At 56.4% G+C, this 20641-nt stretch overlaps 1 protein-coding gene across 1 annotated transcript in view; it reads right to left on the bottom strand.

Moving 5' to 3' along the window:
• Positions 1 to 273: 273 nt before the first annotated feature.
• LOC124028730 (phosphoglucomutase-2-like) overlaps positions 274 to 20641 on the bottom strand; it is a gene marked incomplete at its 5' end in the record, with an annotated part of 25360 nt that continues 4992 nt past the window's right edge. Inside the window, 8 exons of the mRNA XM_046340709.1 lie at positions 274 to 609; positions 3680 to 3813; positions 6781 to 6976; positions 10084 to 10213; positions 13028 to 13121; positions 13410 to 13590; positions 13930 to 14027; positions 19437 to 19626. Of these exons, the coding sequence (XP_046196665.1) occupies positions 507 to 609; positions 3680 to 3813; positions 6781 to 6976; positions 10084 to 10213; positions 13028 to 13121; positions 13410 to 13590; positions 13930 to 14027; positions 19437 to 19626 (1126 nt within the window). The remainder of the gene's footprint in view (positions 610 to 3679; positions 3814 to 6780; positions 6977 to 10083; positions 10214 to 13027; positions 13122 to 13409; positions 13591 to 13929; positions 14028 to 19436; positions 19627 to 20641) is intronic.

Here is a 20641-nt window from a genome sequence, read left to right as displayed (position 1 = left end):
TGTGAGTTCTAGAATGTGTGTGAGTTCTTGAATGTGTGTGAGTTCTAGAATGTGTGTGAGTTCTTGAATGTGTGTGAGTTCTTGAATGTGTGTGAGTTGTAGAATGTGTGTGAGTTCTTGAATGTGTGTGAGTTCTTGAATGTGTGTGAGTTGTAGAATGTGTGTGAGTTCTTGAATGTGTGTGAGTTCTTGAATGTGTGTGAGTTCTAGAATGTGTGTGAGTTCTTGAATGTGTGTGAGTTCTAGAATGTGTGTGAGTTCTAGAATGTGTGTGAGTTCTAGAATATGTGTGAGTTCTAGAATGTGTGTGAGTTCTAGAATGTGTGTGAGTTCTAGAATGTGTGTGAGTTCTAGAATGTGTGTGAGTTCTAGAATGTGTGTGAGTTCTAGAATGTGTGTGAGTTCTAGAATGTGTGTGAGTTCTGGAAGAAGAATGTCTGAAAGGGAATCTTGATCAGGAAGTCAAACCAGCGCGGGTCTTTGTGTTTACAAGCCACTGATGTGTGCTACTCAGGCTTGGACAGCAGGTTATTCTTCTGGGGCTGGAAGAAGTCCTCTACGATGGCAGTAACCAGGTCATCTAACTCCTTCTGTAAACCTTCAACATCACTGACACACAGAGAGAGATGGAGGAGGAGAGAGATGGAGGGAGGAGAGAGAGGGAGAGATGGAGGAGAGATGGAGAGATGGAGAGAGATGGAGGGAGGAGAGAGAGAGATGGAGGGAGGGAGAGAGGAGGAGAGAGAGATGGAGGGAGGAGAGAGAGATGGAGGGAGGAGAGAGAGGAGGAGAGAGATGGAGGAAGGAGAGAGATGGAGGAGGAGAGAGATGGAGGGAGGAGAGAGATGGAGGAGGAGAGAGATGGAGGAGGAGAGAGATGGAGGGAGGAGAGAGAGATGGAGGGAGGAGAGAGAGAGAGATGGAGGAAGGAGAGAGATGGAGGAGGAGAGAGATGGAGGAGAGATGGAGGGAGGAGGAAAGAGAGGGAGATGGAGGAGAGAGAGATGGAGGGAGGAGAGAGAGGAGAGATGGAGGAAGGAGAGAGATGGAGGAGGAGAGAGATGGAGGAGGAGAGAGATGGAGGAGGAGAGAGATGGAGGAGGAGAGAGATGGAGGAGAGATGGAGGGAGGAGGAAAGAGAGGGAGATGGAGGAGTGAGAGATGGAGGGAGGAGAGAGAGGAGAGATGGAGGAGAGAGATGGAGGGAGGAGAGAGATGGAGGAGGAGAGAGATGGAGGAGGAGAGAGATGGAGGAGGAGAGAGATGGAGGAGAGATGGAGGGAGGAGGAAAGAGAGGGAGATGGAGGAGTGAGAGATGGAGGGAGGAGAGAGAGGAGAGATGGAGGAGGAGAGAGAGAGATGGAGGGAGGAGAGAGAGGAGAGATGGAGGAAGGAGAGAGATGGAGGAGGAGAGAGATGGAGGGAGGAGAGAGATGGAGGGAGGAGAGAGAGGAGAGATGGAGGAGGAGAGAGATGGAGGAGGAGAGAGATGGAGGAGGAGAGAGATGGAGGAGAGATGGATGGAGGAGGAAAGAGAGGGAGATGGAGGAGAGAGAGATGGAGGGAGGACGAAAGTGAGAGATGGAGGAGAGATGGAAAGAGAGAGATGGGAGGGAGGGGAGAAGGAAAGAGTTAAGTTTCACATCTGCTAGAGCACTGCTGTGTGTGCATATGTACGTATTGTGTGTGTTTTATACCTGTTGCCGGGGGCAGCACACAGCTCAGTGTAGTATATAGTGTGTTTATACCTGTTGCAGGGGGCAGCACACAGCTCAGTGTAGTATATAGTGTGTTTATACCTGTTGCCGGGGGCAGCACACATCTCAGTGTAGTATATAGTGTGTTTATATCTGTTGCCGGGGGCAACACACAGCTCAGTGTAGTATATAGTGTGTTTATACCTGTTGCCGGGGGCAGCACACAGCTCAGTGTAGTATATAGTGTGTTTATACCTGTTGCCGGGGGCAGCACACAGCTCAGTGCAGTATATAGTGTGTTTATACCTGTTGCCGGGGGCAGCACACAGCTCAGTGTAGTATATAGTGTGTTTATACCTGTTGCCGGGGGCAGCACACAGCTCAGTGTAGTATATAGTGTGTTTATACCTGTTGCCGGGGGCAGCACACATCTCAGTGTAGTATATAGTGTGTTTATACCTGTTGCCGGGGGCAGCACACAGCTCAGTGTAGTATATAGTGTGTTTATACCTGTTGCCGGGGGCAGCACACAGCTCAGTGCAGTATATAGTGTGTTTATACCTGTTGCCGGGGGCAGCACACAGCTCAGTGTAGTATATAGTGTGTTTATACCTGTTGCCGGGGGCAGCACACAGCTCAGTGTAGTATATAGTGTGTTTATACCTGTTGCCAGGGGCAGCACACAGCTCAGTGTAGTATATAGTGTGTTTATACCTGTTGCCGGGGGCAGCACACAGCTCAGTGTAGTATATAGTGTGTTTATACCTGTTGCCGGGGGCAGCACACAGCTCAGTGTAGTATATAGTGTGTTTATACCTGTTGCCGGGGCAACACACAGCTCAGTGTAGTATATAGTGTGTTTATACCTGTTGCCGGGGGCAGCACACAGCTCAGTGTAGTATATAGTGTGTTTATACCTGTTGCCGGGGGCAACACACAGCTCAGTGTAGTATATAGTGTATTTATACCTGTTGCCGGGGGCAACACACAGCTCAGTGTAGTATATAGTGTGTTTATACCTGTTGCCGGGGGCAGCACACAGCTCAGTGTAGTATATAGTGTGTTTATACCTGTTGCCGGGGGCAACACACAGCTCAGTGTAGTATATAGTGTGTTTATACCTGTTGCCGGGGGCAACACACAGCTCAGTGTAGTATATAGTGTGTTTATACCTGTTGCCGGGGCAACACACAGCTCAGTGTAGTATATAGTGTGTTTATACCTGTTGCCGGGGGCAACACACAGCTCAGTGTAGTATATAGTGTGTTTATACCTGTTGCCGGGGGCAACACACAGCTCAGTGTAGTATATAGTGTGTTTATACCTGTTGCCGGGGGCAGCACACAGCTCAGTGTAGTATATAGTGTGTTTATACCTGTTGCCGGGGGCAACACACAGCTCAGTGTAGTATATAGTGTGTTTATACCTGTTGCCGGGGGCAACACACAGCTCAGTGTAGTATATAGTGTGTTTATACCTGTTGCCGGGGGCAGCACACAGCTCAGTGTAGTATATAGTGTGTTTATACCTGTTGCCGGGGGCAACACACAGCTCAGTGTAGTATATAGTGTGTTTATACCTGTTGCCGGGGGCAACACACAGCTCAGTGTAGTATATAGTGTGTTTATACCTGTTGCCGGGGGCAACACACAGCTCAGTGTAGTATATAGTGTGTTTATACCTGTTGCCGGGGGCAACACACAGCTCAGTGTAGTATATAGTGTGTTTATACCTGTTGCCGGGGCAGCACACAGCTCAGTGTAGTATATAGTGTGTTTATACCTGTTGAGGGGGCAGCACACAGCTCAGTGTAGTATATAGTGTGTTTATACCTGTTGCCGGGGGCAACACACAGCTCAGTGTAGTATATAGTGTGTTTATACCTGTTGACTACTGGGGCAACACACAGCTCAGTGTAGTATATAGTGTGTTTATACCTGGGGGCAACACACAGCTCAGTGTAGTATATAGTGTGTTTATACCTGTTGCCGGGGGCAGCACACAGCTCAGTGTAGTACTTGATCTTGGGTTCCGTTCCGCTGGTCCTCATGGTGGCCACGCCCCCGTTAGAGAAACTAAACGAGATCATCTGACTACTGGGGGAGGAGGGGAGGACCTGGGGGGAGAGAATAAAGGAGATTATCTGACTACTGGGGGAGGAGGGGAGGACCTGGGGGGAGAGAATAAAGGAGATTATCTGACTACTGGGGGAGGAGGGGAGGACCTGGGGGAGAGAATAAAGGAGATTATCTGACTACTGGGGGAGGAGGGGAGGACCTGGGGGAGAGAATAAAGGAGATTATCTGACTACTGGGGGAGGAGGGGAGGACCTGGGGGGAGAGAATAAAGGAGATTATCTGACTACTGGGGAGGAGGGGAGGACCTGGGGGAGAGAATAAAGGAGATTATCTGACTACTGGGGAGGAGGGGAGGACCTGGGGGAGAGAATAAAGGAGATTATCTGACTACTGGGGGAGGAGGGGAGGACCTGGGGGAGAGAATAAAGGAGATTATCTGACTACTGGGGGAGGAGGGGAGGACCTGGGGGAGAGAATAAAGGAGATTATCTGACTACTGGGGAGGAGGGGAGGACCTGGGGGAGAGAATAAAGGAGATTATCTGACTACTGGGGGAGGAGGGGAGGACCTGGGGGAGAGAATAAAGGAGATTATCTGACTACTGGGGGAGGAGGGGAGGACCTGGGGGAGAGAATAAAGGAGATTATCTGACTACTGGGGGGGAGGGGAGGACCTGGGGGAGAGAATAAAGGAGATTATCTGACTACTGGGGGAGGAGGGGAGGACCTGGGGGAGAGAATAAAGGAGATTATCTGACTACTGGGGGAGGAGGGAGGACCTGGGGGGAGAGAATAAAGGAGATTATCTGACTACTGGGGGAGGAGGGGAGGACCTGGGGGAGAGAATAAAGGAGATTATCTGACTACTGGGGGAGGAGGGGAGGACCTGGGGGAGAGAATAAAGGAGATTATCTGACTACTGGGGGAGGAGGGGAGGACCTGGGGGGGGAGAGAATAAAGGAGATTATCTGACTACTGGGGGAGGAGGGGAGGACCTGGGGGAGAGAATAAAGGAGATTATCTGACTACTGGGGGAGGAGGGGAGGACCTGGGGGGAGAGAATAAAGGAGATTATCTGACTACTGGGGGAGGAGGGGAGGACCTGGGGGGAGAGAATAAAGGTGATCATCTGACTACTGGGGGAGGAGGGGAGGGAGAGAGAGCGAGGGAGGAGAGAGAGAGCCAGGGAGGTAGAGAGAGAGCCAGGGAGGTGGAGAGAGAGAGCCAGGGAGGTGGAGAGAGAGAGCGAGAGAGGTAGAGAGGGAGCGAGGGAGGTAGAGAGAGAGCCAGGGAGGTAGAGAGAGAAGGAGAGAGCGAGGGAGGTGTGGAGAGAGATCGAGGGAGGTTTGGAGAGAGAGCCAGGGAGGTGTGGAGAGAGATCGAGGAAGGTGTGGAGAGATCGAGGAAGGTGTGGAGAGAGATCGAGGGAGGTGTGGAGAGAGAACGAGGGAGGTGGAGAGAGAGCCAGGGAGGTGTGGAGAGAGAACGAGGGAGGTAGAGAGAGAGCCAGGGAGGTGTGGAGAGAGAACGAGGGAGGTAGAGAGAGCCAGGGAGGTGGAGAGAGAGCCAGGGAGGTGGAGAGAGACGAGGAGGAAGAGAGAGAGGAGGAGGTGGAGAGAGAGCCAGGGAGGTGGAGAGAGAGAGCCAGGGAGGTGGAGAGAGAGAGCGAGGGAGGTAGAGAGAGAGCGAGGGAGGTAGAGAGAGAGCGAGGGAGGTAGAGAGAGAGCGAGGGAGGTAGAAGAGAGAGCGAGGGAGGTGTGGAGAGAGACCGAGGAAGGTGTGGAGAGAGAGCGAGGGAGGTAGAGAGAGAGCGAGAGAGGTAGAGAGAGCGAGGGAGAGGGAGAGAGCCAGGGAGGTAGAGAGAGAGCCAGGGAGGTGTGGAGAGAGCCAGGGAGGTGTGGAGAGAGAGCCAGGGAGGTAGAGAGAGAGCCAGGGAGGTAGAGAGAGAGCAAGGGCGGTAGAGAGAGAAGGAGAGAGCCAGGGAGGTGTGGAGAGAGATCGAGGGAGGTGTGAAGAGAGATCGAGGGAGGTAGAGAGAGAACGAGGGAGGTAGAGAGAGAGCCAGGGAGGTGTGGAGAGAGAACGAGGGAGGTAGAGAGAGCCAGGGAGGTGGAGAGAGAGCCAGGGAGGTGGAGAGAGAGAGAGCGAGGGACGTAGAGAGAGAGCGAGGGAGGTAGAGAGAGAGAGCCAGGGAGGTGTGGAGAGAGCCAGGGAGGTAGAGAGAGAAGGAGAGAGGTGTGGAGAGAGAGTCAGGGAGGTAGAGAGAGAGAGCCAGGGAGGTAGAGAGAGAGCAAGGAGGCAGAGAGAGAGAGCGAGGGAGGTGTTGAGAGAGAGCGAGGGAGGTAGAGAGAGAGAGAGCGAGCGAGGGAGGTAGAGAGAGAGAGCAAGGGAGGCAGAGAGAGAGCAAGGGAGGCAGAGAGAGCAAGGGAGGCAGAGAGAGAGCGAGGGAGGTGTTGAGAGAGAGAGCGAGGGAGGTAGAGAGAGAGCGAGGGAGGTAGAGAGAGAGCGAGGGAGGTAGAGAGAGAGAGGGAGGGTGAGAGAGAGCGAGGGAGGTAGAGAGAGCGACAGAGGTAGAGAGAGAGAGCGAGGGAGGTAGAGAGAGAGAGAGCGAGGGAGGTAGAGAGAGAGCGAGAGGAGGAGGAGGTGGAGAGAGAGCGAGGGAGGTAGAGAGAGAGGGAGGTAGAGAGAGAGAGCGAGGGAGGTAGAGAGAGAGAGAGAGGGAGGTAGAGAGAGAGAGCGTGGGAGGTAGAGAGAGAGAGCGAGGGAGGTAGAGAGAGAGAGCGAGGGAGGTAGAGAGAGAGAGCGAGGGAGGTAGAGAGAGAGAGCGAGGGAGGTAGAGAGAGAGCGAGGGAGGTAGAGAGAGAGAGCGAGGGAGGTAGAGAGAGAGAGCGTGGGAGGTAGAGAGAGAGAGCGTGGGAGGTAGAGAGAGAGAGCGAGGGTGGTAGAGAGAGAGAGCGAGGGAGGTAGAGAGAGAGAGCGAGGGAGGTGGAGTGTTTATCTCCTCACAGCCTTGTTGTCCGCCTGGCTGCTGTCGTATCCAGTAGTGAGGTCTCGTACAGCGGTGATGGCGACGCCTCCACACTGCCTGGGGTATGACACATCCTCCTGGTTACCGTAGTGACGCAGCCGGTCAAACATGGCCCGGATCACTGCCTGGTCGTGACAGATGAAGTAGGAGTTCTTAGTGATGTGGTACCCATACCTGGAGGAGAGGAGAGGGGAGAGGGGGGGGGGAGAGAGAGGAGGGGGGAGAGAGGAGGAGGAGAGAGAGAGGGGAGAGGGGAGGGAGAGAGGGAGAGAGAGAGGAGGGAGAGAGGAGAGAGAGGGAGGAGAGAGGAGAGAGAGGAGGTAGAGAGAGAGAGAGAGGGAGGAGAGAGAGAGAGAGAGAGAGAGAGAGAGAGAGGAGGGAGGAGAGGAGAGAGAGAGGGAGAGAGGGGGAGAGGGGGAGAGAGGAGAGAGAGGAGAAGAGGGGAGAGGAGGAGAGAGAGAGGGAGGGGAGAGAGAGGAGGGGGGGAGTGAGGGAGAGAGAGAGGAGAGAGAGAGAGAGGGGGGGAGAGAGAGAGAGGAGGGGGAGAGAGGAGAGAGAAGGGAGAGGGGAGAGAGAGGAGGGGGGTGAGAGGAGAGAGAGAGAGAGAGAGAGGAGGGGAGAGAGGAGAAGAGGGGGAGGGAGGAGAGAGAGGAGGGGAGAGAGAGGAGGGGGAGAGAGGGGAGAGCCTGGAGAGGAGCTGAGAGAGAGAGGAGGAGGGGGAGAGAGGAGGGAGGTCCACAGAGGAGAGAGGCTGAGGGAGAGAGAGAGAGAGAGAGGAGAGGAGAGGAGGGGGGAGAGAGGAGAAGAGGGGGAGGAGGAGAGAGAGGAGGGGAGAGAGAGGAGGGGGGTGAGGGAGAGAGAGAGAGGAGGAGAGAGAGGGGGGGAGAGAGAGAGAGGAGGGGGAGAGAGGAGAAAAGGGGGAGAGGAGGAGAGAGAGGGGGGAGGGGGGAGAGAGGGAGGAGGGAGAGAGAAGAAGAGGGGGAGAGGGGAGAGAGATGAGGGGAGAGAGAGAGAGGAGAGGGAGGAGAGGGGAGAGAGAGGAGAGAGAGGGGGAGAGAGAGGAGGGGGAGAGAGGAGGGGGGGAGAGAGAGAGAGAGAGAGAGAGAGAGAGAGAGGAGGGGAGAGGGAGAGAGAGGAGAGAGGGGGAGAGGGGGAGGGGAGAGAGGGGAGAGGGAGAGAGAGAGAAGAGGGGGAGAGGAGAGAGAGAGAGGGGGAGAGGGGAGAGAGAGGAGGGAGGAGGGGGAGAGAGGAGAAGAGGGGGAGAGGAGGAGAGAGAGGGGGGGAGAGGAGAGAGAGAGAGGAGGAGAGAGAGAAGAGGAGAGGAGGAGAGAGAGAGAGGGGGAGAGAGAGGAGAGAGAGAGAGGAGAGGAGGGGAGAGGGGAGAAGAGGGGGGAGAGGAGGAGGAGGGAGGGAGAGAGGGAGGAGAGGGGGAGAGAGAGGGAGGGAGAGAGAGGAGGGGGAGAGAGAGGAGAGAGAGAGAGGAGGAGAGAGAGGAGGAGAGAGAGGAGGGGGGGAGAGAGAGAGGAGGGGGAGAGAGAGAGAGAGGGGGGGGAGAGGAGAGAGAGAGGGGAGAGAGAGGAGAGGAGAGGGGGAGAGAGGAGGAGAGGGGAGAGGGGGAGAGAGGAGGGGGAGAGAGAGAGAGGGAGAGAGAGAGGAGGGGGAGGGAGAGAGAGAGGAGGAGAGAGAGGGAGAGGGGAAGAGGGGGAGAGGAGGGAGAGAGAGGAGGGGGAGAGAGGAGAGGAGGGGGAGAGAGGAGGGGGGAGAGAGAGAGAGGAGGAGAGAGAGGAGAGAGAGAGGAGGGGGAGAGGAGGGGGAGGAGAGGAGAGAGAGAGAGGGGAGAGAGGGGGAGAGAGAGGATGGGGGAGAGGAGGGGGAGAGAGAGAGAGGAGGGGGGAGAGAGAGAGAGGAGGGAGAGGAGGGGAGAGAGAAGGGGGAGGGAGAGAGAGGAGAGAGGAGAGGGGAGAGAGGGGAGAGGAAGGGGGAGAGAGAGAGGAGGGGGAGAGAGGAGAGGGAGAGAGGGGGGGGAGAGAGAGAGGAGGAGAGAGAGAGGAGGGAGAGAGAGAGGGAGGAGAGAGAGAGAGAGAGAGGAGAGAGGATGGGGAGAGGAGGGGGAGAGAGGAGAGGAGGGGGAGAGAGGAGAAAGGGGGAGAGAGGAGAGAGAGGAGGGGGGGAGGGAGAGAGAGAGAGAGAGAGAGAGGGGGGAGAGGGAGAGGGGGAAGAGAGAGAGAGAGGGGGGAGGAGAGGAGGGGGAGAAGAGAGAGAGAGGGGAGAGAGAGAGGGAGAGAGATGAGGAGAGAGAGAGGAGAGGTGGGGGAGAGGGGGGAGAGGAGGGAGGGGGAGAGAGGGGGAGGAGAGAGAGAGAGAGGGAGAGAGGAGAGAGGAGGGGAGAGAGGAGGGGAGAGGGGGGGGAGGGAGAGGATGGGGAGAGAGGAGGGGGAGAGAGGGGAGAGAGAGAGGGAGAGAGGAAGGGGGAGAGAAGAAGGGGGAGGGGAGGGGAGAGATGAGAGAGAGAGAGAGAGGAGGGGAGGGAGAAGAGGGGAGAGAGGAGGAGGAGAGAGGGGGAGGAGATAGAGGGGGAGAGTCTGGCTGAGAGGATGGGAGAGAGGAGGGGGAGGAGAGAGAGAGGAGGAGGGAGGGAGAAGGGAGGAGAGAGAGAGGAGGGGAGTGAGAGAGAGAGGAGAGAGAGGAGGAGGGGGAGATGGAGGAGGAAAAGGGGGAGAAGGAGGAGAGAGAGAGGAGGAGGAGGAGAGGAGAGAGAGAGAGAGAGAGAGAGAGGAGGAGAGGAGAGGAGGGGGAGAGAGAGAGAGGGGGAGGGGAGAGAGAGGATCGTCTGGCTGAGGGAGAGTGAGGGGGAGAGAGAGGAGGGGAGAGAGAGAAGAGAGGGGAGAGAGGAGAGAGAGAGAGGAGGAGAGAGAGGAGGAGAGAGAGAGGGGAGAGGGGAGAGAGGGAGGGAGAGGGAGAGGAGGGGGAGAGGAGGGGGAGAGGAGGAGAGAGGAGAGAGTGAGGGAGAGAGAGGAGAGGGAGAGGAGGAGAGGAGAGAGGAGAGAGGAGGGAGGGAGAGGAGGGGGAGGGGAGAGGAGGGGGGAGAGAGGAGAAGAGGGGGGAGGAGGAGGAGAGAGAGGGTGTAAGGCACGTTGGGCTCTGGAAAATACACTATTTCTATACATACATATATACATAACGGTCTGGTGAGGTGTGTTGTTGTGACAGGTGTGTGTGTGTGTGTGTGTGTGTGTGTGTGTGTGTGTGTGTGTGTGTGTGTGTGTGTGTGTGTGACCCACTCCTCGTAGACAGCAGTGAGTTGTTGTGACAGTGTGATGTTCTTTGCGGCCAGGTATGATGTCATCTCCCCAGCGATGGCTGCCGCACTGACCCCATCTTTATCCAGCACGGCAGAACCACACATGTACCCTGCAACACAACGAGGGGCGAGAGGAGGACCGACCCCATCTTTAACCACACATGTACCCTGCAACACAACGAGGGGCGAGAGGAGGGGCACAGGAAGTCATGTCAACCCCACTAAACCATCGTCTGGCTGGTCTAGTGGAGGAGGAGACAGGAAGTCATTTAAACCCCACTAAACCATCGTCTGGCTGGTCTAGTGGTGGAGGACAGGAAGTAATTTGGGGGGGGGGTTTGGCTAAACCCCCCCAATAGGACACAGGGGTTTGGCTCCCCAGGGGGGGGGTCTGGCCCCAAACCATCCCCAATAGGGGGGGCTGGTCTCCCCAATAGGGGGGTCTGGCTCCCCAATAGGGGGGTCTGGCTCCCCAGTGGGTGGGTCTGGGGGGGGGTCTGGCTCCCCAATAGGAGGGGGTCTGGCTCCCCAGTGGGGGGTCTGGGGGGGTCCGTCTGATTTCCTTCAATGACCTTGAAATTGTTGAGTTTCTATTTTTGTTCAGTATCCCCAATTACTGGGTACAGCTTGTGTGTGTGGTCTGTGGTGGTGTGTGACAGTGTGTGTGTGGCTGTGTGTGTGTGTGTGTGTGTGTGTGTGTGTGTGTGTGTGTGTGTGTGTGTGTGTAGTGTGTGTAGTGTAGTGTGTGTAGTGTAGTGTGTGTAGTGTAGTGTGTGTGTGTGTGTGTGTAGTGTGTGTAGTGTGTGTAGTCTGGTGTGTGTAGTGTGTGTAGTCTGGTGTGTGTAGTGTGTGTAGTCTGGTGTGTGTAGTGTGTAGTGTGTGTAGTGTGTGTAGTCTGGTGTGTGTAGTGTGTGTAGTGTGTGTAGTGTGTGTAGTCTGGTGTGTGTAGTGTGTGTAGTGTGTGTAGTGTACTATAGTGTAGTGTGTGTAGTGTGTGTAGTGTGTGTAGTGTGTGTGTATGTCTGTGTAGTGTGTGTAGTGTGTGTAGTCTGGTGTGTGTAGTGTGTGTAGTGTACTATAGTGTAGTGTGTGTAGTGTGTGTGTATGTCTGTGTAGTGTGTGTAGTGTGTGTAGTGTGTGTGTATGTCTGTGTAGTGTGTGTAGTGTGTGTAGTCTGGTGTGTGTAGTGTGTGTAGTGTACTATAGTGTAGTGTGTGTAGAGTGTGTAGTGTGTGTGTATGTCTGTGTAGTGTGTGTAGTGTGTGTAGTGTGTGTGTGTAGTGTGTGTAGTGTACTATAGTGTAGTGTGTGTAGTGTGTGTAGTGTGTGTAGTGTGTGTGTGTAGTGTGTGTAGTGTACTATAGTGTAGTGTGTGTAGTGTGTGTAGTGTGTGTGTGTGTAGTGTGTGTAGTGTGTGTAGTGTGTGTGTAGTGTAGTGTGTGTAGTGTGTGTAGTGTGTGTGTGTGTAGTGTGTGTAGTGTGTGTAGTGTGTGTGGTGTGTAGTGTGTGTAGTGTGTGTAGTGTGTGTGTAGTGTGTGTAGTGTGTGTGTAGTGTGTGTAGTGTGTGTGTAGTGTGTGTAGTGTGTGTAGTGTGTGTAGTGTGTGTAGTGTGTGTGTAGTGTGTGTGTAGTGTGTGTAGTGTGTGTGTAGTGTGTGTGTAGTGTGTGTGTAGTGTGTGTAGTGTGTGTAGTGTGTGTGTAGTGTGTGTAGTGTGTGTAGTGTGTGTGTAGTGTGTAGTGTGTGTAGTGTGTGTAGTGTGTGTAGTGTGTAGTGTGTGTAGTGTGTGTAGTGTGTGTAGTGTGTGTGTAGTGTGTGTAGTGTGTGTAGTGTGTGTAGTGTGTGTGTAGTGTGTGTGTAGTGTGTGTAGTGTGTATAGTGTGTGTGTAGTGTGTGTGTAGTGTGTGTGTGTAGTGTGTGTAGTGTGTGTGTGTGTGTGTAGTGTGTGTAGTGTGTAGTGTGTAGTAGTGTAGTGTGTGTAGTGTGTGTAGTGTGTGTAGTGTGTAGTGTAGTGTAGTGTGTGTGTGTAGTGTGTGTAGTGTGTAGTGTAGTGTGTGTAGTGTGTAGTGTGTGTAGTGTATGTGTAGTGTGTGTAGTGTGTGTAGTGTGTGTAGTGTGTGTGTGTAGTGTGTGTAGTGTACTATAGTGTAGTGTGTGTAGTGTGTGTAGTGTGTGTGTGTGTAGTGTGTGTAGTGTGTGTAGTGTGTGTGTAGTGTAGTGTGTGTAGTGTGTGTAGTGTGTGTGTAGTGTGTGTGTAGTGTGTGTAGTGTGTGTGTAGTGTGTGTAGTGTAGTGTGTGTAGTGTGTGTGTAGTGTGTGTAGTGTGTGTGTAGTGTGTGTAGTGTGTGTAGTGTGTGTAGTGTGTGTAGTGTGTGTGTGAGTGTGTGTGTAGTGTGTGTGTAGTGTGTGTAGTGTGTGTGTAGTGTGTGTAGTGTGTGTGTGTGTGTAGTGTGTGTAGTGTGTGTAGTGTGTGTGTAGTGTGTGTGTAGTGTGTGTAGTGTGTGTGTAGTGTGTGTGTAGTGTGTGTGTAGTGTGTGTAGTGTGTGTGTAGTGTGTGTAGTGTGTGTAGTGTGTGTGTAGTGTGTAGTGTGTGTAGTGTGTGTGTAGTGTGTGTAGTGTGTGTAGTGTGTGTGTAGTGTGTGTAGTGTGTGTGTAGTGTGTGTGTAGTGTGTGTGTAGTGTGTATAGTGTGTGTGTAGTGTGTGTGTAGTGTGTGTGTAGTGTGTGTGTGTACCTATAGTGTAGTGTGTGTAGTGTGTGTAGTGTGTGTAGTGTGTGTGTGTGTGTGTAGTGTGTGTAGTGTGTGTAGTGTGTGTAGTGTGTGTAGTGTGTGTAGTGTGTGTAGTGTACCTATAGTGTAGTGTGTGTAGTGTGTGTAGTGTGTGTAGTGTGTGTAGTGTGTGTAGTGTGTGTAGTGTGTGTAGTGTACCTATAGCCTCCTCGAAGGCGAACAGAACCATCTTGTTCTGGTCCAGCAGCTCTCTGGCCCTGTTGCCCATCCACTTGAACCCAGTCAGAGTTTCCTGTCCACACAGGATGTGATGTCATAGTCAGGAAGTGCCCTCATCCCCCTACATCATTCAAACTTTCATTTTTAGTCATTCATAAAAGGATGTAAGGTAGTGAGATTGAGATTTGGATACAAAATCAATTTGAATATTGACATGAGGTTTGTTCATTGAATGCTAGAGCGTTGAGAATAAGTGTGTGATGGTAAATTAAAAGTGTGTGTGTGTGTGTGTGTGTGTGTGTGTGTGTGTGTGTGTGTGTGTGTGTGTGTGTGTGTGTGTGTGTGTGTGTGTGTGTTTTACCTCGAAGTGGAAGCCCTCCTTGAGAGCGATGGCTCGTAGAATCTTAGAGGAGACGGTGGAGGCCAACATGTAGACTGACTTGACGGTAGACTGGTCTGGGTTGGTCTGTTTCCAACACTGATACACCCACCAACCCAGCAACGCCCCCAACTCATTACCACTGAACACACGCCACTGACCACTACACACACACACACACACACACACACACACACACACACACACACACACACACACACACACACACACACACACACACACACACACACACACACAGAGAGAGAGAGATAGAGACACCTTATACACCCATCAGCCCCCCAACACATTACCCATGATCCCTACAGGCCTCCTCCCCTTCTGTTGCTCAGCAACGCCCCCAACACATTACCCATGATCCCTACAGGCCCCTTCTGTTCCTCAGCAACGCCCCCCAACACATTACCCATGATCCCTACAGGCCCCTTCTGTTCCTCAGCAACGCCCCCCAACACATTACCCATGATCCCTACAGGTCTCCTACCCTTTCTGTTGCTCAGCAACGGCCAGGCGGTCAGCGTCCGGGTCGTTGGCCAGAACTACAGTAGCTCCCTCCCTCTCCGCCAGGGCAAACGACAGGGTCTGTAGGACGGACACACACACACACACACACACACACACACACACACACACACACACACACACACACACACACACACACACCACACAGAGGTGGATGAGGACACACACACGCACGCACGCACGTCACGCACGCACACACACACACACACACACACACACACACACACACACACACACACACACACACACACACACACACACACACACACACACGGGTTGATCTGACTGACTAGGACCCCCTCCCCCTCAGGGTTGATATGACTGACCAGGACCCCCCTCCTCAGGGTTGATATGACTGACCAGGACCCCCCTCCCCTCCTCAGGGTTGATCTGACTGACCAGGACCCCCCCTCCCCTCCTCAGGGTTGATATGACTGACCAGGACCCCCTCCTCAGGGTTGATATGACTGACCAGGACCCCCCTCCTCAGGGTTGATATGACTGACCAGGACCCCCCTCCTCAGGGTTGATATGACTGACCAGGACCCCCCCCCTCCCCTCCTCAGGGTTGATATGACTGACCAGGACCCCCTCCCCCTCCCCTCCTCAGGGTTGATATGACTGACCAGGACCCCCACCCCTTCCCCTCCTCAGGGTTGATATGACTGACCAGGAACCCCCCCCCTCAGGGTTGATATGACTGACCAGGACCCCCCTCTCCTCCTCAGGGTTGATATGACTGACCAGGGACCCCCTCCCCTCCTCAGGGTTGATATGACTGACCAGGACCCCACCCCTTCCCCTCCTCAGGGTTGATATGACTGACCAGGAACCCCCCTCAGGGTTGATATGACTGACCAGGACCCCCCCCTCCTCAGGGTTGATATGACTGACCAGGACCCCCCTCCCCTCCTCAGGGTTGATATGACTGACCAGGACCCCCACCCCTTCCCCTCCTCAGGGTTGATATGACTGACCAGGAACCTACCAGGGTTGATATGACTGACCAGGACCCCCCTCCCCTCCTCAGGGTTGATATGACTGACCAGGACCCCCCCCCCTCCCCTCCTCAGGGTTGATATGACTGACCAGGACCCCCCCTCCCCTCCTCAGGGTTGATATGACTGACCAGGACCCCCCCTCCCCTCCTCAGGGTTGATATGACTGACCAGGACCACCCCCTCCCCTCCTCAGGGTTGATATGACTGACCAGGACCCCCCCCCTCCCCTCCTCAGGGTTGATATGACTGACCAGGACCCCCACCCCTCCCCTCCTCAGGGTTGATATGACTGACCAGGACCCCCACCCCTTCCCCTCCTCAGGGTTGATATGACTGACCAGGAACCCCCCCTCAGGGTTGATATGACTGACCAGGCCCCCCTTCCTCAGGGTTGATATGACTGACCAGGAACCCCCTCCCTCAGGGTTGATATGACTGACCAGGACCCCCCCTCCCCTCCTCAGGGTTGATATGACTGACCAGGACCCCCCCCCTCCCCTCCTCAGGGTTGATATGACTGACCAGGACCCCCCCCCCCCCTCCTCAGGGTTGATATGACTGACCAGGAACCCCCCCTCCCCTCCTCAGGGTTGATATGACTGACCAGGAACCCCTCCCCTCCCCTCCTCAGGGTTGATATGACTGACCAGGACCCCCTCCCCTCCCTCCCCTCCTCAGGGTTGATATGACTGACCAGGACCACCCCCCCTCCCCTCCTCAGGGTTGATATGACTGACCAGGACCCCCCCCCCTCCCCTCCTCAGGGTTGATATGACTGACCAGGACCCCCACCCCTTCCCCTCCTCAGGGTTGATATGACTGACCAGGAACCCCCCCCCCCCTCAGGGTTGATATGACTGACCAGGACCCCCCTCCTCAGGGTTGATATGACTGACCAGGACCCCCCCCCCCCCTCCTCAGGGTTGATATGACTGACCAGGACCCCCTCCCCTCCCCTCCTCAGGGTTGATATGACTGACCAGGACCCCCCCCCCTCAGGGTTGATATGACTGACCAGGACCCCCTCCCCCTCCCCTCCTCAGGGTTGATATGACTGACCAGGACCCCCCCTCAGGGTTGATATGACTGACCAGGACCCCCTCCCCTCCCTCCTCAGGGTTGATATGACTGACCAGGACCCCCCCCCCTCAGGGTTGATATGACTGACCAGGACCCCCCCTCCCCCTCCTCAGGGTTGATATGACTGACCAGGACCCCCCTCCTCAGGGTTGATATGACTGACCAGGACCCCCTCCCCTCCCCTCCTCAGGGTTGATATGACTGACCAGGACCCCCCCCCTCCCCTCCTCAGGGTTGATATGACTGACCAGGACCCCCTCCCCCTCCCCTCCTCCAGGGTTGATATGACTGACCAGGACCCCCCTCAGGGTTGATATGACTGACCAGGACCCCCTCCCCCTCCCCTCCTCCTCAGGGTTGATATGACTGACCAGGACCCCCCCCTCAGGGTTGATATGACTGACCAGGACCCCCCCTCCCCTCCTCAGGGTTGATATGACTGACCAGGACCCCCCTCCCCCCCCTCCTCCTCAGGGTTGATATGACTGACCAGGACCCCCCCTCCAGGGTTGATATGACTGACCAGGACCCCCATTCCTCAGGGTTGATATGACTGACCAGGACCCCCCCTCCCCTCCCCTCCTCAGGGTTGATATGACTGACCAGGACCCCCTCCCCCTCCCCTCCAGGGTTGATATGACTGACCAGGACCCCCACCCCTTCCCCTCCTCAGGGTTGATATGACTGACCAGGAACCCCCCTCAGGGTTGATATGACTGACCAGGACCCCCCCTCTCCTCCTCAGGGTTGATATGACTGACCAGGACCCCCCCCTCCCCTCCTCAGGGTTGATATGACTGACCAGGACCCCCACCCCTTCCCCTCCTCAGGGTTGATATGACTGACCAGGAACCCCCCTCAGGGTTGATATGACTGACCAGGACCCCCCCCTCAGGGTTGATATGACTGACCAGGACCCCCCCTCCCCTCCTCAGGGTTGATATGACTGACCAGGACCCCCACCCCTTCCCCTCCTCAGGGTTGATATGACTGACCAGGAACCCCCCTCAGGGTTGATATGACTGACCAGGACCCCCCCCCCCCTCCTCAGGGTTGATATGACTGACCAGGACCCCCCCTCCCCTCCTCAGGGTTGATATGACTGACCAGGACCCCCTCCCCTCCTCAGGGTTGATATGACTGACCAGGACCACCCCCTCCCCTCCTCAGGGTTGATATGACTGACCAGGACCACCCCCTCCCCTCCTCAGGGTTGATATGACTGACCAGGACCCCCCTCCCCTCCTCAGGGTTGATATGACTGACCAGGACCCCACCCCTTCCCCTCCTCAGGGTTGATATGACTGACCAGGAACCCCCCTCAGGGTTGATATGACTGACCAGGCCCCCCTTCTCAGGGTTGATATGACTGACCAGGAACCCCCCCCCTCAGGGTTGATATGACTGACCAGGACCCCCCCCTCCTCAGGGTTGATATGACTGACCAGGACCCCCCCCCTCCCCCTCCTCAGGGTTGATATGACTGACCAGGACCCCCTCCCCCTCCCCTCCTCAGGGTTGATATGACTGACCAGGACCCCCCCCTCCCCTCCTCAGGGTTGATATGACTGACCAGGAACCCCCCCCTCCCCTCCCCTCAGGGTTGATATGACTGACCAGGACCCCCTCCCCTCCCCTCCTCAGGGTTGATATGACTGACCAGGAACCCCCCTCAGGGTTGATATGACTGACCAGGACCCCCCTCTCCTCCTCAGGGTTGATATGACTGACCAGGACCCCCCCCCCCCCTCCTCAGGGTTGATATGACTGACCAGGACCCCCACCCCTTCCCCTCCTCAGGGTTGATATGACTGACCAGGACCCCCCCCTCAGGGTTGATATGACTGACCAGGACCCCCCCCTCCTCAGGGTTGATATGACTGACCAGGACCCCCTCCCCTCCTCAGGGTTGATATGACTGACCAGGACCCCCCCCTTCCCCCTCCTCAGGGTTGATATGACTGACCAGGACCCCCCCCCTCCTCAGGGTTGATATGACTGACCAGGACCCCCCCCCCTCCTCAGGGTTGATATGACTGACCAGGACCCCCCCCCCTCCCCTCCCCTCCTCAGGGTTGATATGACTGACCAGGACCCCCTCCCCCTCCCCTCCTCAGGGTTGATATGACTGACCAGGACCCCCCTCCTCAGGGTTGATATGACTGACCAGGACCCCCCCCCCTCCCCTCCTCAGGGTTGATATGACTGACCAGGACCCCCCCCCTCCCCTCCTCAGGGTTGATATGACTGACCAGGACCCCTCCCCTCCCCTCCTCAGGGTTGATATGACTGACCAGGACCCCCTCCCCCCCCCCTCAGGGTTGATATGACTGACCAGGACCCCCCCCCCCCTCAGGGTTGATATGACTGACTGACCCCCCCCTCCCCTCCTCAGGGTTGATATGACTGACCAGGACCCCCTCCCCTCCCCTCCTCAGGGTTGATATGACTGACCAGGACCCCCCCCTCCCCTCCTCAGGGTTGATATGACTGACCAGGACCCCCTCCCCTCCTCAGGGTTGATATGACTGACCAGGACCCCCCCTCCCCTCCTCAGGGTTGATATGACTGACCAGGACCCCCTCCCCCTCCCCAGGGTTGATATGACTGACCAGGACCCCCCCCCTCCTCAGGGTTGATATGACTGACCAGGACCCCCCTCCCCCTCCTCAGGGTTGATATGACTGACCAGGACCCCCCTCCCCTCCTCAGGGTTGATATGACTGACCAGGACCCCCCCTCCCCTCCTCCTGACCAGGACCCCCCCCCCTCAGGGTTGATATGACTGACCAGGACCCCCCCCCCTCCTCCTGACCAGGGTTGATATGACTGACCAGGACCCCCACCCCCTCCCCTCCTCAGGGTTGATATGACTGACCAGGACCCCCCCTCAGGGTTGATATGACTGACCAGGACCCCCCCTCCCCCCCTCAGGGTTGATATGACTGACCAGGACCCCCCTCCCCTCCCCTCCTCAGGGTTGATATGACTGACCAGGACCCCCTCCCCCCCCAGGGTTGATATGACTGACCAGGACCCCCCCCCCCTCCCCCCTCAGGGTTGATATGACTGACCAGGACCCCCCCTCCCCCTCCTCAGGGTTGATATGACTGACCAGGACCCCCCCCCCTCCTCAGGGTTGATATGACTGACCAGGACCCCCCCTCCCCTCCTCAGGGTTGATATGACTGACCAGGACCCCCCTCCCCTCCCCTGGGTTGATATGACTGACCAGGACCCCCCCCCCCCTCCTCAGGGTTGATATGACTGACTAGGACCCCCCCCCTCCCCTCCTCAGGGTTGATATGACTGACCAGGACCCCCCCCCCTCAGGGTTGATATGACTGACCAGGACCCCCTTCCCCTCCTCAGGGGTGATATGACTGACCAGGACCCCCTTCCCCTCCTCAGGGTTGGGGTATTTGACGGTGGGGAACTCCGGGTCAGGGTCTTTCTGCTCCTCTACGGCGTACGGGGGTCGGAGGTCAAAGGCCTTGAAAGCTGATTGGACGAAGGCGTGTCCGACTCCGTGCACGGAGGTGTGCACGATCTTCACCTCTGAACTCTTGTTGATGTCCCTGAAAGGAGGGGAGACGGGGGTTAGAGGGGAGATGGGGGTTAGAGGGGAGATCGGGTGTTAGAGGGGTGATAGATCGGGAGACGGGGGTTAGATGGGAGACGGGGGTTAGAGGGGAGACGGGGTTAGAGGGGAGACGGGGGATAGAGGGGAGATGGGGGATAGAGGGAGACGGGGGATAGAGGGGAGACGGGTTTAGGGGAGACGGGGGTTAGAGGGGAGACGGGGGTTAGAGGGGAGATGGGGGGTTAGAGGGGAGACGGGGTTAGAGGGGAGACGGGGGTTAGAGACGGGGGATAGAGGGGAGACGGGGGGTTAGAGGGGAGACGGGTTAGGGGAGACGGGGGTTAGAGGGGAGACGGGGGATAGAGGGGAGACGGGGGGATAGAGGGGAGACGGGGGATAGAGGGGAGACGGGGGTTAGAGGGGGACGGGGGTTAGAGGGGAGACGGGGTTAGAGGGGAGACGGGGGATAGAGGGGACGGGGGGATAGAGGGGAGACGGGGGATAGAGGGAGACGGGTTTAGGGGGAGACGGGGGATAGAGGGGAGACGGGGGAGAGGGGAGACGGGGTTAGAGGAGACGGGGTTAGAGGGGGAGACGGGGGTTAGGGGGAGACAGTGGTTAGAGACGGGTTTAGAGGGGAGATGGGGTTAGAGGGGAGATGGGGGATAGAGGGAGACGGGGGATAGAGGGGAGACGGGGGATAGAGGGTTAGAGGGGAGTTAGGGGGTTAGAGAGGGACACGGGGGTTAGAGGGGAGGTTAGAGGGGTTAGAGGGGGAGATGGGGGTTAGAGGGGAGACGGGGTTAGAAGGGTTAGAGGGGAGATGGGGGGTTAGAGGGGAGACGGGGTTAGAGGGGTTAGAGGGGAGACGGGGTTAGAGGGGTTAAGGGGAGATGGGGGTTAGAGGGGAGACGGGGGTTAGAGGGAGACGGGGTTAGAGGGAGACGGGGGGTTAGAGGGGAGACGGGGGTAGAGGGAGACGAAGGTTAGAGGGGAGACGCGGGTTAGAG

Source organism: Oncorhynchus gorbuscha, unplaced genomic scaffold (assembly GCF_021184085.1).
Source record: "Oncorhynchus gorbuscha isolate QuinsamMale2020 ecotype Even-year unplaced genomic scaffold, OgorEven_v1.0 Un_scaffold_4735, whole genome shotgun sequence".
NCBI classification, from domain to species: domain Eukaryota; kingdom Metazoa; phylum Chordata; class Actinopteri; order Salmoniformes; family Salmonidae; genus Oncorhynchus; species Oncorhynchus gorbuscha.
The sequence above is the reverse complement of the archived record's forward strand: the minus strand, read 5'-3'. Positions and strand labels throughout refer to the sequence as shown.